This window comes from Diospyros lotus, chromosome 3 (assembly GCF_014633365.1).
Source record: "Diospyros lotus cultivar Yz01 chromosome 3, ASM1463336v1, whole genome shotgun sequence".
In the NCBI taxonomy this organism is placed as follows: domain Eukaryota; kingdom Viridiplantae; phylum Streptophyta; class Magnoliopsida; order Ericales; family Ebenaceae; genus Diospyros; species Diospyros lotus.
Window position 1 is genome coordinate 12,878,632 of NC_068340.1, and position 15,183 is coordinate 12,893,814.

The 15,183-nt window shown below is 39.8% G+C and overlaps 1 protein-coding gene across 2 annotated transcripts; it reads left to right on the top strand.

Annotated features, from left to right (window-relative positions):
- Positions 1 to 1,110: 1,110 nt before the first annotated feature.
- Positions 1,111 to 14,829, top strand: LOC127798429 (uncharacterized). 2 transcript variants are annotated; one of them, XM_052331987.1, is made up of 6 exons: positions 1,111 to 1,481; positions 1,816 to 1,843; positions 12,725 to 12,955; positions 13,485 to 13,548; positions 13,633 to 13,692; positions 14,433 to 14,829. In XM_052331987.1, the coding sequence occupies exons 1-6, from the start codon at positions 1,348 to 1,350 to the stop codon at positions 14,495 to 14,497; spliced, it is 582 nt and encodes a 193-aa protein (XP_052187947.1). In that variant the 5' UTR covers positions 1,111 to 1,347; the 3' UTR covers positions 14,498 to 14,829. The 2 variants fall into 2 exon arrangements, with proteins under 2 accessions (XP_052187947.1, XP_052187948.1); XM_052331988.1 differs by having other exon boundaries at positions 14,436 to 14,829.
- Positions 14,830 to 15,183: the final 354 nt, after the last annotated feature.

The window sequence follows — 15,183 nt, forward strand, 5'->3', positions numbered from 1 at the left end:
TCCCATAAATGACGCCAAATTGTTGTTGCCAAAGTACAACAATTAAATTTATTTATTTGGGATCAGCCAAAACAAAGTCATTCATAAGAGCTAAGGGTCTAAGATGTTGCTGGTGAGGTTAATTAGGTGTAAACTTGGTTGGGGTTGGATGAGTGGTCCCTGGGGCTTTTGGGATAGGATGCCTTGAAGAGTCTTCGAGGAGCCGAAGATGAGTGGCCCTGATGAGTCTTCGGGAAGTAAGGCTTCTAGTCTTCGGGAGAGCAGGGCTTGGACTTAGCTTGCGAGCAAATGAGCAATCAAAAAGGCACGCGAAAGACTCCCTCATGCGAGCCTTCCGATACCTAAGTCAGACAACAGTTTGAGAGAAATACCAAAGTGTGTGTGTGAATGTCCAAGTAAGATGTATGTGGCATATAGATATTTTGTGTCCCGAATGGAGGGATGTGTGGTTTCTTGGATGGGTCGGAGAGAGAGAGAGAGCATGATGGCTAGATGACTCAAAAGAGTCAGGAGAGAAATCAATTGTCCAAAAGATCTACTTGCCTTCAAAAAGGCACATATTTATAGACGAGCTTGGTGGGACCCACAAATAACTCTTCTAGGGAGTGCATAAAGGAGGTCGGAGATGTCATCGGGGTGAAACACCTCGATTGTTATCTTCAAGTGGCTCAAAGAGGCTTCAGGGCCACTAGATAACTTGGGTTCGGGAGACCACAAGGGTGCCTTTGGATTTATGCAAAATAAATGAGGCCATATTGTTTTTGGGGCGCCTTTCAGAGGGTTCGGGAGGCTATCGTCCCAAAAACTTTTCGGGAAAGAAATCATCGGGAGACTTCTTAAAACTTAAGAAAATTTTAAGACACCCCACAATAATAACGAAGTTGTCTTCTTTCTCTCGAAAGTCTTTCTCGACGGATTAAAGTTTTAACACTCAAGTTTTAATTAAAAAATTATTTAAAATATTTAAATTTGACATAAATTTACTTAGATATAAATCCAAATTTAAAGGTAATTATCATCTAAAATAATAAAATTTAAAATGATAAAGTTGACACAATCTCTATATCTAAACGCAATCTCGAAAAATTATATAATAATTGGAAAATAAAGAAGGCCGCAATTCAATTTTAGATTCCTAACTTTCATCGCGATCAGGAGGAACACATCGTGGAAGTGTCTAGAGTCGATTCTGGAGAGAGAGAGAGAGAACAAACAAGGAGAATAAGAAGTTGATTATCCATTCTTTGTGATATATTGCAGACAGACTTGTTGATCAGATATTGTCGTTGGTTGATTTGATTCGATCGATTTATCGCTCGATCATCAGTATTTTGATCGGAAGCGGCCATGGAAGTCCGACACAATCCGGCGACAGACAATTCGTCAGTCCCTCAATACCAGCGCCGCCCGCCGTCGCCATCACCATCGAAGCAGCCGAAAGCTTCCCCCACGCCCGTCGACACTTCTTCCGTCTCTCTGAGGTCTTTCATTGCATTTTCTTTTTCATACTTTTGTCGAATTATGGGGTTTTAAAGAAATCGGTCGGAAAAGCAGAGGAAAATAATGAAAATTTTGAATCTTGAAGGGTTTCGAATTTGGAAATGAGCAAAGCGTTTACTTTATGGTTATTCGAGTCTAACAGGCATTGTCTGGTTTGAAGGATTATTAATGATGAAATTAGATAAAATTTTTGTTTGTCTTGATTTTCCATCATGTTTCTTGGCAGCAATACTGATAAATCGTTGCCTTTCCCGTTGTTATTTTTGACTTTTTGTATGTCGTTACATTTGCTTATGTGCATTATTTTGTTCTCAGGCTTCAGAAGGAGTTGATGTCTTTAATGGTAAGCCATCTATCTTGTTTACTTAATGTCTATTTGTTTTTTCGTCAGGTGTGTATATTTTGTAGTTTTGGCTTTATCTACTTGCGTGCCCATATGTTACTTGTCTGACATTATATATGGGGACAAACTAGTGACAAAATGGGATTTAGTGCATATGATGGTAGTTATAACTTAATGCTTAGCTCTGGTTTTCCTGTAGTTTGCAAATAAAAGTAGAAAATGTTGGTCAGAAGACTTTTTTTTTTTATCATCCCTTTTAGCATAAATATTCACTGTTTAAATAAATGCTTCTAGCATAAAGGAAGATTTCAGAAGATGCCATGCCTTTTCCCTTTTGGTCATGTTGACATGAATCATTGTTGTTCACCTGACAAAATGGGATTTGCTTGTTTAGTGCATATGATGGTAGTTATAACTTAATGCTTAGCTTTGGTTTTTCTGTAGTTTGCAAATAAAAGTAGAAAATGTTTGTCAGAAGAATTTTTTTTTTTTTTTTATCATCCCGTTTAGCATAAATATTCACTGTCTAAATAAATGCTTCTGGCATACTGGAAGATTTCAGAAGATGCCATGCCTTTTCCCATTTGGTCATGTTGATATGAATCATTGTTGTTCACCTAAATTTTGAGAGGAAACTTTGTCTACATTTTTCTTTATTATTTTCATAAGAAATGCCATTATAACTTATTTTAAACAACCTAATCTTTGGCTCAAGGTGTCATTTGAGCAATTTTCAGAATTTACTCTAGGTCAAAAGTGAAATTTACTTTCTTTTATCTAGTCTTTTCTTGATGAGATTATCTTACCCTATACCTGGTGGTATATTTTGCTAAAGATGAAAGGGAAATTCCTACAACAGGTGCTCTCATCATATATGTTGTTTAAATATTGACCATTTCTGGAGTTTAACATATTGATTACTCAGAGAATTGTTGCAAGGATATTGTCAGGTCCTGGTGGACTGACTTAATATTTTAGAGAATGGGAGAGGGAAATCAGAGAAAGGATGAACAGAGGGAGAATTGATAGAATAGTGATATTACTTCTCAATGAATATCCAATTGGGAGAGAGATAGCCCATATATAGCTGGGATTCTCCTCACGTGCTGTAACCGATTACAGCTATAGGGAATGTACAAGCTTGACATAGCAACAACAAATTATGTACTACCCCCTCAGCAGCTAACTAACTCTGCCTAACCTTCTTATCCAACCCTTCTATTACATTTTATTGCAAAACTACCCTTATCCCCAACGGTACATGACAATTACCCCGCCCTTCAAAACTTTTCTTGTCCACAAGAAATATGGAGGAAGCTGGCCACATGCGGGAACTGGTTCAAAATGTCCGGGAGGTACTCCCACGTATTATCTTCGAAGTGTTGATCAGCCCATTTAATGAGAACTTGAGTAATTGGAGCACCTTGTTTGTAGATCACCCTTTTGTCCAGTATAGCTATAGGTTCCCGGATATGAGCTTCAGCGTGGGGAAGGTTAGGTAGGATGGAACTTGTTGGCTGTGCCCCCACTGCTTTTTTGAGAAGTGAAACATGAAAAACTGGATGTATATTAGTACCTTCCAGTAATTCCAAACAGTATGCCACTGATCCTATTCGTGCAATAACTGGAAAAGGCCCATAGAACTTCGGATGTAATTTAGAACTGGGATGGGGAAATAGTGTCCTTAGGTGTCCCGGTTTCAATTTGAGATACACGATATCACCCACCTGGAATTCTCTCACTCCTTCTCTTGTCAGCAAATTGCTTCATCCTATTTTGGGAATTAGCCAGCTCCTCCTTAATTCCTTGCAAAGCTTGCTGTCTTTGCTATAGGTATGCGTCGAGAGAGGCCATAGTTGAATTATCCGCCAGTGCCGGTAGGAGTGGGGGTTTGTAACCATAAAGGGCTTCAAAAGGGGACAGTTTTATGGCTGAATGGCGGCTGGAATTATACCCATTGAGCCATCAGAAGCCACTTATGCCATGTCTTTGGTTGAAGAAAGCAAGTACACCTGAGATACATTTTCAAGCACTGATTAACCCTTTCGGTTTGTCCATCCTATTCAAGGTGGTATGCACTAGACATCTTCAGTTTCACTCCTAACAACCCCATCAATTCCTTCCATAGTTGACTAGTAAAGATCTTATCCCTATCGGAAACTATGGCCTTGGGTGTTCCATGTAGTTTCACTACTTGGTCGAGGAATATTTTGGCCACTTCCTGGGCAGTGTATGGATGAATCAATCCTATAAAGTGCCCATATTTGGTAAAACGGTCCACGACCACCATAATGCAGTCTCTACCTTCGGATTTGGGTAGCCCCTCTATAAAATCCATTGAGATATCTTCCCATAGACCCCCAGGAATATTCAGAGGTTGGAGTAACCCAGGTGTTGCCACATTTTTTGGTTTGCACCGCCTGCAAGTATCACACCTAATCACAAAGTCCATAACATCCTTCTTGAGTCCTGCTCATCGGAAGAGTTGCTTGACCCGATGATAGGTGTTTACAGAACCCGAGTGGCCCCCTATGGGAGAGGCGTGCAGTGCCTCTATAATTTTCCTTTTCAGTGCTTCCTCCTCCCCAATCACCAGCTTCCCTCGGTGTCTAATCATCCCATTACTCAAAGTATAGCCTGGTTTGGATGAGGGATTAACTGCCAACTGCTGTAAGAGTTCTCGGGTCTTGTCAGTTGAGAGATAACTCGCAGCTATCTCTTGGCATCAATCTGAAACAATGGTTGAAATGGCAGCTGCACTTCCCTCTTCAAGACATCTAGATAGAGCATCTGCTGCGAGATTTTCTTTACCCTTCCTATATTGGATCACATAGTTCAAACCCATTAATTTAGTCATACCTTTGCGTTGTAGTTGAGTATGCAGCTTTTGTTGTAACAAGAATTTGAGACTCATGGTCAGTCTTGATTACAAAACTTCCTCCCTCGAGATAATGGCGCCATCTTTCTACTGCCATCAGTACTGCCAAAAGTTTTTTTCTCATATATGCTCAATTCGAGATGTCTTGGTGCAAGGGCTTGACTGAGGAAGGCTATGGGTCTGCCTTCCTGAACCAAGACTGCTCCTGTCCCATTGTTGTTGGCGTCAGTTTCTAGGATGAACTGTTTGTTAAAGTCAGGTAATCCTAGAGTGGGCATTTCACTCATAGCCTGTTTAAGTTTGCAGAAAGCCTCCTCGGCCGTAGCATCCCACCTGAATCCATCTTTCTTCAGTAGGTTAGTGAGAGGCTGACTGATTATGCCATACCCTTTAACGAACCGACAATAGTATCCGGTTAACCCTAAGAATCCTCTCAACCCCTTCACATTTTGCGGCCGAGGCCAGGACACCATGGCCATAACCTTACTTGGATCTGTGCTTACCCTTGTACTGGAAATAATATGCCCAAGATGCTCAACCTGTTGCTTAGCAAAAGTACACTTTGACTCCTTAACATATAGCTTATTGATTCTAAGGACTTCAAAGGTGGTTTTCAGGTGGTTTAGGTGCTGTGCAAAGGTGGGACTGTAAATTAAAATGTCATCAAAGAAGACTAGGATGAATTGGCGCAAATATGGTTTGAAAATTTTGTTCATTAACGCCTGAAAAGTTGCGGGAGCGTTAGTTAGGCCAAAGGGCATTACAAGAAATTCATAATGCCCTTGATGAGTGGTAAAAGCTGTCTTAGGGGTGTCTTCAGGCCGCATCCTAATTTGATGGTAGCCTGATCGGAGATCTAACTTGGTAAAAACAAAAGCATTCTTTAGTTCATCAAGGAGATCTTCTACAATTGGGATGGGAAACTTGTTCTTGATGGTCATAGCATTAAGTTAACGGTAGTCAATACAAAACCTCCATGACCCATCTTTTTTCTTAACAAGCAATACAGGTGATGCAAATGGGCTATGGCTGGTTTGAATAATGGACTCTTTAGCATATCTGCTATGAGTTTTTCTATCTCAGTCTTTTTTCTGGGTGGGTATCGATAGGCTCTTAGGTTCACTGGCTCTGCATTAGGCTTAAGATTAATAGCATGGTCATACGGTTGCTCGGGGGGTAGGGAACTTGGCTTGAAAAAGAGGTCCTTATAATCAATTAACAGTATGTTAAGGGAGTCAAATTCATGTATCTGCCATGGGCTATGAGTGTAACTGCCTGGTGTGCTTGCCAGCTGAAGCTCTGCTCCTTGCTCCCCAAGGGCAACACCCATGGTATGGATAGAAAATAGTTGAGCCACCTGGGATAACTTGCTCTTGAGTATCCTTTGTAACCTCTTACCCGAGATGATTTTACATACTCCCACCTCTGGTTTGCCCGTTAGAAACCTTTTTGCTGCTATCTTTCTCAAAAGTCACTTCCATTTTTTTGAAATCAAAACTGATTGGACTGACTCCCTTCATCTAATCCACTCCCAACACAACATCACACCCTCCCAGCTTAAGCAACCTCAAGTCAGTTGAGAAATTTGCTCCATTCATCTCCCAATGGAAATCCCTACAGGTTGACTGACTTAACACCTTGCTGCCGTTCGCAACCATGACTGATAATGGCACGGAAGGACTGACTTCACACTCCAATTTTCTTGCCACAGCTTCATCCAAGAAGCTATGAGTACTCCCACTATCGATGAGAACCATAGTTAGATTGCTATTTACCCTTCCTTCTACCTTGATAACCTTACTATGGTTAACCCCTTTCAAAGCATGCAATGAAATCTCTCCTTGATCCTCCCTCTCATTTTCCGAGAGTTCCTCTCCTTCCTCCTTGTCCTTATCTTCCCCTTCCAACAACAGTAGTTGCCTCTTGCACTTGTGGCCCACGAAATACTTGTCTCCACATTTGTAGCATAGACCAGCTACTCGCCTCTGCTCCATCAGTCTTCCTCCCTGGGTGGAAGCAGGGTTAGTGGATGGTAGAGCCAATACACCTCTTCCTTGGAACCCTCCTTCTCTGGGTGGCAACCTATTCCCAGCTTGCCAACCTCCCGTGATCACTCCTTTCGCCGAATTCCTTTGTTTCTTGGCCATGGCATCAACGATCATCTCTTGTAACCTTGCGCTCTCAGCAGCCTGCTTCACTGAGTGCGGTTGCATCATCTTCACCATGGGTCTGACCTCATCCCCTAGGCCACTGATGAAGCTCGAGACATAATACTCCTCGGAGAGTTGGGGATTATGTACCATCATCAGCTATCTAAGCTCCTTGAATTTTTGCTGATATACCTGGACCGTCCCTTCTTGTTTAAGTTTGTTAAACTCTTTGATGATGTCTTGCATGCATTTATCTCCGAACCTTACACACAAATCTTCTTCAAACACACTCCAAGGACTTCCCTCCTTGACCGCGAGCCAACCTTGATACCAAGCATCTCCCGTATCATTCAGGTAAGCAGAAGCCATGGTGACCTTCTGCTGTTCTGGAATTTGATATAAGGAAAATACTCGTTCGCATCTTCTCGACCACCACCTTGGGTTCTCTCTTTCAAATAATGGAATCTCGAGCTTCAACATGGGATAATTCGGTTGGTGTCGATTAGCCATCACTCTCGGCCTCCTTTCCCTTACATTCTCTCCCACTGTGTCCGTATCAAACTTGAATTCCGATGCTCCTCCTAGTCGAGGTTCTACCCCTACTCTTGGAAAAATGGGCTCCGTTCGGTCTCTCAGAGGAAACTCAGGAGAGAGCCTCAATGGCTGCTGTTGAGTGAACATTCACACAATCATTTGCATTTGTTCCATCATTTGCTCCCGAAAGAGAGTGTTCTGCTTGCGACTCTCCATCCTCCAACGTTCCATTGCCTGGTCGATTTTGGAATCGACTCCCACTCCAATCGATAGTTCCAGTGATCCCACTCGATTCTATACCTTCGCTATTGCTGTCATCGTCTGTTGTAGTTGAGATTCCATCTGCTTCATTCTTGTCCAGTCGGCCATGGTGGTCGCACGACGCACAAGAAAGATGCTCTGATACTAGAATGTCAGGTCCCGGTGGACTGACTTAATATTTTAGAGAATGGGAGAGGGAAATCAGAGAGAATTAAGGGAGAGAAAGGAAGAATAGAGGGAGAATTGATAGAATAGTGATATTACTTCTCAATGAATATCCAATCGGGAGAGAGATAGCCCATATATAGCTGGGATTCTCCTCAGGTGCTGTAACCGATTACAGCTATAGGGAATGTACAAGCTTGACATAGCAGCAACAAATTATGTATTACCCCCTCAGCAGCTAACTAACTCTGCCTAACCTTCTTATCCAGCCCTTCTATTACATTTTATTGCAAAACTACCCTTATCCCCAATGGTACATGACAGATATATTGCTGTGTGCTAAAGAAGTTGAGATGAAAAACAGGAGAATTTTGAATGGCTTTCCTAAGATTCCATTATGGGTCAGAAAATATGGTGTGCTCTTGGGTACTTGAAGTAAATAAATTAGTCTAAATATCTTATAGTAAACTCAGTTGAGTTTCCCTCATAATTTTTCCCTACTGTCTTTTATTTATGAAGAGTTTATGAAAGTTAATTTAAGGCTTCAGTTTGCTATGGATTTAAACTTAATTTGAGTTTCCCTTATAATTTTCTCATCTTTCTTCTAATCATGGAAAGATTGGGAAAGTTAACTCATGGTTGCTATTTGTGATGGATTTAAGGTTGGGAAAGCTTGTGGAATTAGGATTGAAAAGTAGCCCACTGTAATTTTGAAAATGAACATTCAAATGTCCCTCAACAGTAAGTAAATGGATTTGAAAGATATAAAATGCAGTTAATCCCGCTGTGGACCAAGCTATTATTGCGAAAATTAGTGAATACAACCATCATTAAGAATCTCATCTTTAATGTGTTGGAATATAGCTACAATGCAGTTTGCTGCTTTGATTTCTAGAAACTGACAGCTATTGTTCATGGAACAGAAACTACAGCTATGTGTGTATGTGTTCCCTCTTTTAATTGTCAAACAGGTCAACAGGTCAGAAAGTGTTTGGGATTTTCTAGGATGTGCTAGGCTAAAATTTTGGAGCTGTAATAGGTCTTTAGGATCTAAACAGTAAGACCTATCTTTCCAGAAGATCAATGGTATCTACTATTTAAACACTCAGACAAAGTATTGAGTGCTATCAATGTAGAAGTCCAGATTTTTGTTTTCTTTGGACTTGTGTGCTAGGCATGACCTCATCCGAATTTGCAAAAGTTCTCGGGGTTAGATTCCAAATACAAGATATATTGTAAGGGCTGCTTTTTAGGACCCTTTGTGATTCATCCATTTAGGGGTGGTTAGCATTTTTTTCTAAAAAGGATATAATGACATTTTTTTGTGGTTTTATAGACATATGGATGCTTGTGTGGTGTGTGTGTGTACCATTTATACATTTGATGAATTTGTGCTCAATAATTTGTGATTCCTGAATGCCATGGTTTATCCACTGTCATATGTTTATTTGGGTGGATTTATATCATGCAAATGACAATAATTGTTTTCTTATGTATGTGCGGACATACAAGAAAGGATAAAATTAGAAATGAAGTTATTCGTAATAAGGTAGGAGTAGTGCCAATCGAGGAGAAGATGAGAGAGACTAGACTAAGATGGTTTGGTCATGTGAGAAGGAGACTAAGAGACGCTCCTGTGTGGAGAGTTAATGAAATAGAACAATTAGTCACAAAAAGAGGTAGAGGTAGACCCAAGAAGACTTTGGGAGAGACATTAAAATTTGATATGAAATATATGGATCTAAATGAGGATATGACAAAAGACAGAAATACATGGAAGTCTAGAATTCATGTAGCTGACCCCACATAGTGGGATAAAGGCTGGATATGTTGTTGTTGTTGTTGTTGTATTTAATAGGCCGGTGGTGGCCTTTGACCCATTACTATGTTCAGCAGTGATGGTTGTGAACTCAGTGATGTGGGTTCAGCCCCCTTGGGTTCCCACCAGGAGAGAGGGAGGAGGAATTCCAGCCACTGGTGATGCCGAGGATGAAGCATCTGTTGTGAAAAGCTTCAAATGGGCAGTGGTTTCAATGACCACAACCACCATCATTACTGAATGGCTGCCGTCTCTTGTCTTTTGTCTGATCCTCTGTTGCCTATTGCATCACATAGGCATCGCTAACACTGGTTTCAGCTTCCTCTTTATTGCTAATGCGCACACCAATATTGTTAAGAGCCAGAGATAGAGATTTGGTGGCAGATTCTCTGTTTCAACTTATTTGAAGAGGAATTCCATATGCAACTTGCCTTGGTGAATAGTGTTTGTGATTGCAATGACTGCTAGATTGCCTAGATCAAGGCCGTCAATTAGATAAGCTTTTGCAACAGATGTCTTTTCCTCAACATCACCGCGGCCAGAATTCTCTCTCTCTCTGTGTTGGAAACTAGGGGGCTGAATCCACATAGTTGAGTTCAGCGGCCATTGCTGCAAAACCTAGTGCTGGGTCAGTGGCCACACCGACTACCTGAATCCTGGTGGCTGACAACGTTTGGAGACCATAACAGTCCTTGTATTTTTATTTTATTTCAATTTGATAGATAGATTAGGAAGATAATAGATTAATTTTATGTTAGTTAACAGTTTTTGTGTTTAAACCTAACAGAGGGGGATTTCTTGGCAATAAAGGGAAAGTAGAGGGAACTTGTTGGCTAAAAACAGACTATGGGGGGGTTTGGGCAAAAAGTCTAAACCACCCCGCTGCGGGGGGGTGGGTGACAATTTACCTTAAAATAAAATTATACAACAAAAATTCAACTTCCACAACAATTTAAACAATTAAAGTGCTACTGCAATATTACAAATATATATATATATATATATAGTAAGAAAATAGCGATTCTATAAGAGATGTATATATAATGAATGACATTTTCATGAATAATCAAACCTCTATGGATATTTTAATAACTGATATTATTTAAGTTACAATACAGATACAAGTACAACCACAGATAAAATTTTCATGAATGTAACTGTAAATGCCAGTTTTCCCAATTTTATAATTGTAACTGTGTTTGTGTCTGTATCTGTATCTGTTCTCACAGTTTTTAACCATGTTAATTGGACGTGTTTACAAATTTTTTCTTAGATTAACCTAATTGCACCCATCCCTAATAATGCATATGATAAAACATCTAAAATACTCTCAAATACAAATTCTTTAAGCAGCAATAAACTTAGCATACAATGTAACAAACAAACAATATTCGATATTATATCTTCAATATTTAGAAACCAATCTTAAGGAGAAAACAATATTCAATATTCAACTCTTTTTCTGCATTAGCAACAAACAAAGTATTACACAAGTAGAAGTGAGAAAACAAAACATCCATTATGTCAACAGAAGAGGAAATCCCACCATAAACCAGATTTTAGAGGGAGATTAGAGGGGGGTGGCCACCAGAGGTTGGTTGCTAGTCATAGGTGAGCCTACAAGTTAAGAGAAATCAATGGAAGGCTCGGTCACATGCTGCCACACTCCAAGGGTTCCTGGCGCGTGATGGCTCTGACCTCCAGCAACTGCTCTCCAACTTGTCCCCCTTAGATCTATGAGATGGTGCCCATTATGGCTATAGAAAAGTGAGGAACATGGGAAAAATGGAAAGAAATTTACCTCTGATTTTCCTAGCCGATGACCTCTCTCTCTCTCTCTCTCTCTCTCTCTCTCTCTCTCGGTTATGCCCAGGAAGCACCTGCGACACTTGATGCCTCCTTAGAGGTGCTCGCATAAGTAAAGGAGCCTTGCCTAGCAGTATGCAAGGTGCTTCCATTGCCTGCTCTCCTCTTTTGCCTTTTACTTATGCTGATTAGAGCTAGTGTGATCACTTTGGCCCACCATAAAAACTTTTGTATGACTTGAAGAGTGAGTGGTGTCTTAGAAAGGTTATAAACTAAGGAACACAGGTGAAATAGAAGGCTTGGTCAATGGGAGGGCTGTTTAGAAGTTTATTGTATCTTGGTTATGAAAAACTTGAATCCTTTTCTTGAAATGGATTTGGGCTCCTGATGCAGGGTCCAAGGGGGTGATGTGATCAATAAAAGGCTAGTTGGAAGGTTTTGAGGTCAAATCCTTCTATGGGTGTCTTGGCAATGAAAAAGTTGAATCCTTCTTTTGAATTGGATTTCTAAAGTGGTGCATTTCTCATGAAATGATCCTTAAACCTTAATTTGGCCATGATTCTTTAAACAAGTGATTCTAGGACTTCATAGTTAACTGGTGTTATGGTTAAGCTAAATGGGAGTTTGTCAATTATCTTCTGGGTGTCTCATTGTTGGATTTGGTTTTGTTAAAAGTGATCTGGGTTTTCTTTTTTCTCTGTGTGCCACAAGCATAATTCTGGAAGAGAGGAATTGCAGGTCTTTGCAGAGATTGTAGGAAACTTTGTTTAAGTGCAACGGTGTAATTTTCCCTCCAATATTAGCTTTCTTCTCGTGATTTGACTTTGTAGTGCCCTTTGGGTAGTATTCACATTTATAAGTGACAGATTCTTGTTCACCTGTCATGACCTCCTCTAAGGTGAATCCGTGTGTTGATCAATTTTAGACTCCTGGAATCCTTTTAACTAGGAATGTAGGATTAACTTCACTTTAGGAATGTAGGAGTAACTGCGCCTTTTCTATAGGTGGCATCCCCTATTGATGCCATTTTGTATATGTTTTACTAATCTTTAGAAAATTTATTTCCTTCTTCCTGGCAAAGTAGGTTGCAGAATTATATCATCACTGCCATCAATTCATTGACATTTAATCATTCAAGCTTTTTCCCTTGCAACAACATATCAAACCTTAATTGTTGGGGTCCGTTGCAATCTTCTCTTCAAGGGAAAATTTCACATCTTAGTTCCATTCTTTTACTTATTCATTTTTTGTACTATTTGTTTCTGCAGATGAGTGGTGGTGAGCTTGGAGTTTCAGCTTTTCCTGAAGGTGACAGCATATTTACTTGGATTGGCACAATTGAGGGTGGTAAAGGAACTATGTATGAGGGCTTATCTTACAAACTCTCTTTGCATTTCTCCTTGGACTACCCTTTCAAGCCACCACAAGTGAAGTTTGAGACAATGTGCTTCCATCCCAATGTTGATCAATATGGCAATATATGTCTTGACATTCTTCAGGTATAAATGTCTACTTTAGTGGTCATAGTGAATTTGGAAGAAGGATGTCCAGATTTTCACATTGATTGATCAACCAACTTGTAATCTTCTAAATATGATATGCTAAAAATTAATTCAGTTGGATGAATGTTACTCTGCAGTTAAAGGGTACACTTGCACTAGGGACAGCCAGTCTTATCACCTTGTTAATTTTATTCTTCTCACTCGTTCTGTCCTGTTTGAAACTGCTGAAGAATTGAAAGCTTTTCTGATTTATCAACTTGTTTAAATATAATACTCAAAATTTGCTTAGCAGATTAAATTTTGAAGAAAAATCAAAACCGAAATAGCTAGGAATGGAATTGCATGTTGAAAATCTTGTGACTGTTGAAATTAAGAACAGTTGAATGGATGCTTTTCCACTCAACACATAGCAAAGCAGCAGATGGTAGATCCATTTCATTTATTGAAGCATCGCCGAGTTACCTCCTTTCCATATTTAGTGTTTTCTGAAAGAGTTTGATGGAATTCTGTATATTGTTTGCAACAGGACAAATGGTCTTCAGCTTATGATTGCAGAACTATCCTTCTGTCCATCCAAAGTCTCTTGGGAGGTCTGGCCACTTGCCCTTATTGTTTTGCACGCCTCTTGTAACTTGTACTTGTTTGCTTGCCTAACCATTAGGTCTAACATGCAGAGCCCAACATTGAGAGTCCTCTCAATAGCTATGCCGCAACACTTTGGAAAAACAAGGAAGGTGAGGGTTTGTTTATTCTCTTTGCCTTCCAGCCTTTTTATGTCCCTTAATCCACTTGCTTTTTTTTTTTTTTGGGGGGGGGGGGGTGGTAATCCATTTGCTTTTTATCTGAGCTTTTATCACCTTAATTTTCTTTAAATGATATTAAATCTTTTATTGGCCCTTATCTCTGGGAGCAATTGTCACGTGCCTGCTTAATGCACTGTACACGTGAATAAGGGAGGTAGTTATAGGCTGATATGCCTTGTACTTAGAGCATGCTATGTGTAATTGTACTTTGGCGGTTATGACTTTGGGCAGGAAAGGATTCCTGTGAGACTTGGGGAAATCAGTATAAATATAAACTGATCTCACCCTTGAAAGCTATGAGAAGATTCATTAATTCAATTCTGAATTTCTCCCTCCAATTTTCTCTCAACTCTCTCTCTCTCTCTCAATCATTCTTTCTCTCTACCCCTGTTCTACAGAATTCTCGTCAGATCCTTAAGATCTGACAGCAAGCTGTTGATTCCTGCACTGTACTTGTTGCAATGCATGCATGTGATCTTCTGCATGTATTTGATTTACAATTAGCAGCTATTCTGAGAATCACAGATGGAACCGTAGACTGTGCTTGGCTTCTCCATTCCTAACACGATTTCATTGTTTCTTAGTTGAAGGCCTCACTTTTTTAAAGCGTTTTGGCAACATGAAGGCAGTTGCTCCATCTAACATAAAATGGCTGTTTTGGTATTTTCTAGCAGGTTACCTGAAGATGGTACGCAAACAATATTTTTCTGGACAAGCAATTGAAAGCCAAGACTGATTGCCTTTTCTCATAAATTTATGAGAAAAGTGTGTGTTTCTATGTTGATCCATGGAGAGCTCTTGAAAAGAATTTTACTTGCCGGGCAAAGATGGAAAGGTATGTCTTGTGCCTAGACTGGAACTTGAAACGTTCAATTTGTAAATCCAATCCAGGGAATCATTCCCTGTCAATTTGTAAATCCAATGTCCCAAAAATGTTAGGTGCCATGTCATTGGTGGAGTATTCTGTATACCTGTAAAGGATGGATTAGTATTTTCCTTGCGACTATTTCTCAGGATGGCCTTTCAAATCAACATAATAAAGGAAGCTTTGCTTTCTTTTCAAGCTCAGCATCATGGTCTCCTCATAATCTTGGCAAGTGCTTGTGTTGTCTTTTTCTTTTCTTTTTTTTTTTTTTTAATTCTTACTCATCCTTTGGCATAGGAATTTGAGATATTGATTCTGTGAATATTGGGGAGGCAAATCAACATACCCTTATTAGCTTTAGGTTTTGGAAACTAGGGGTTGTGAAAAGAAGTTAAATATTTAAGTTTTTGGAATCGTATACAAAGAGGATTGTTTTCTAAATCTTTCAAAGCGGGAAGTCGGCGATGCCATCCTATCAATGTGGTGAGCATTTCAATTTTTTTTTTTTTTTTAATCGAAGGGTTGTTTCTAAATTGGTGAAATCTGCCCCATATTTA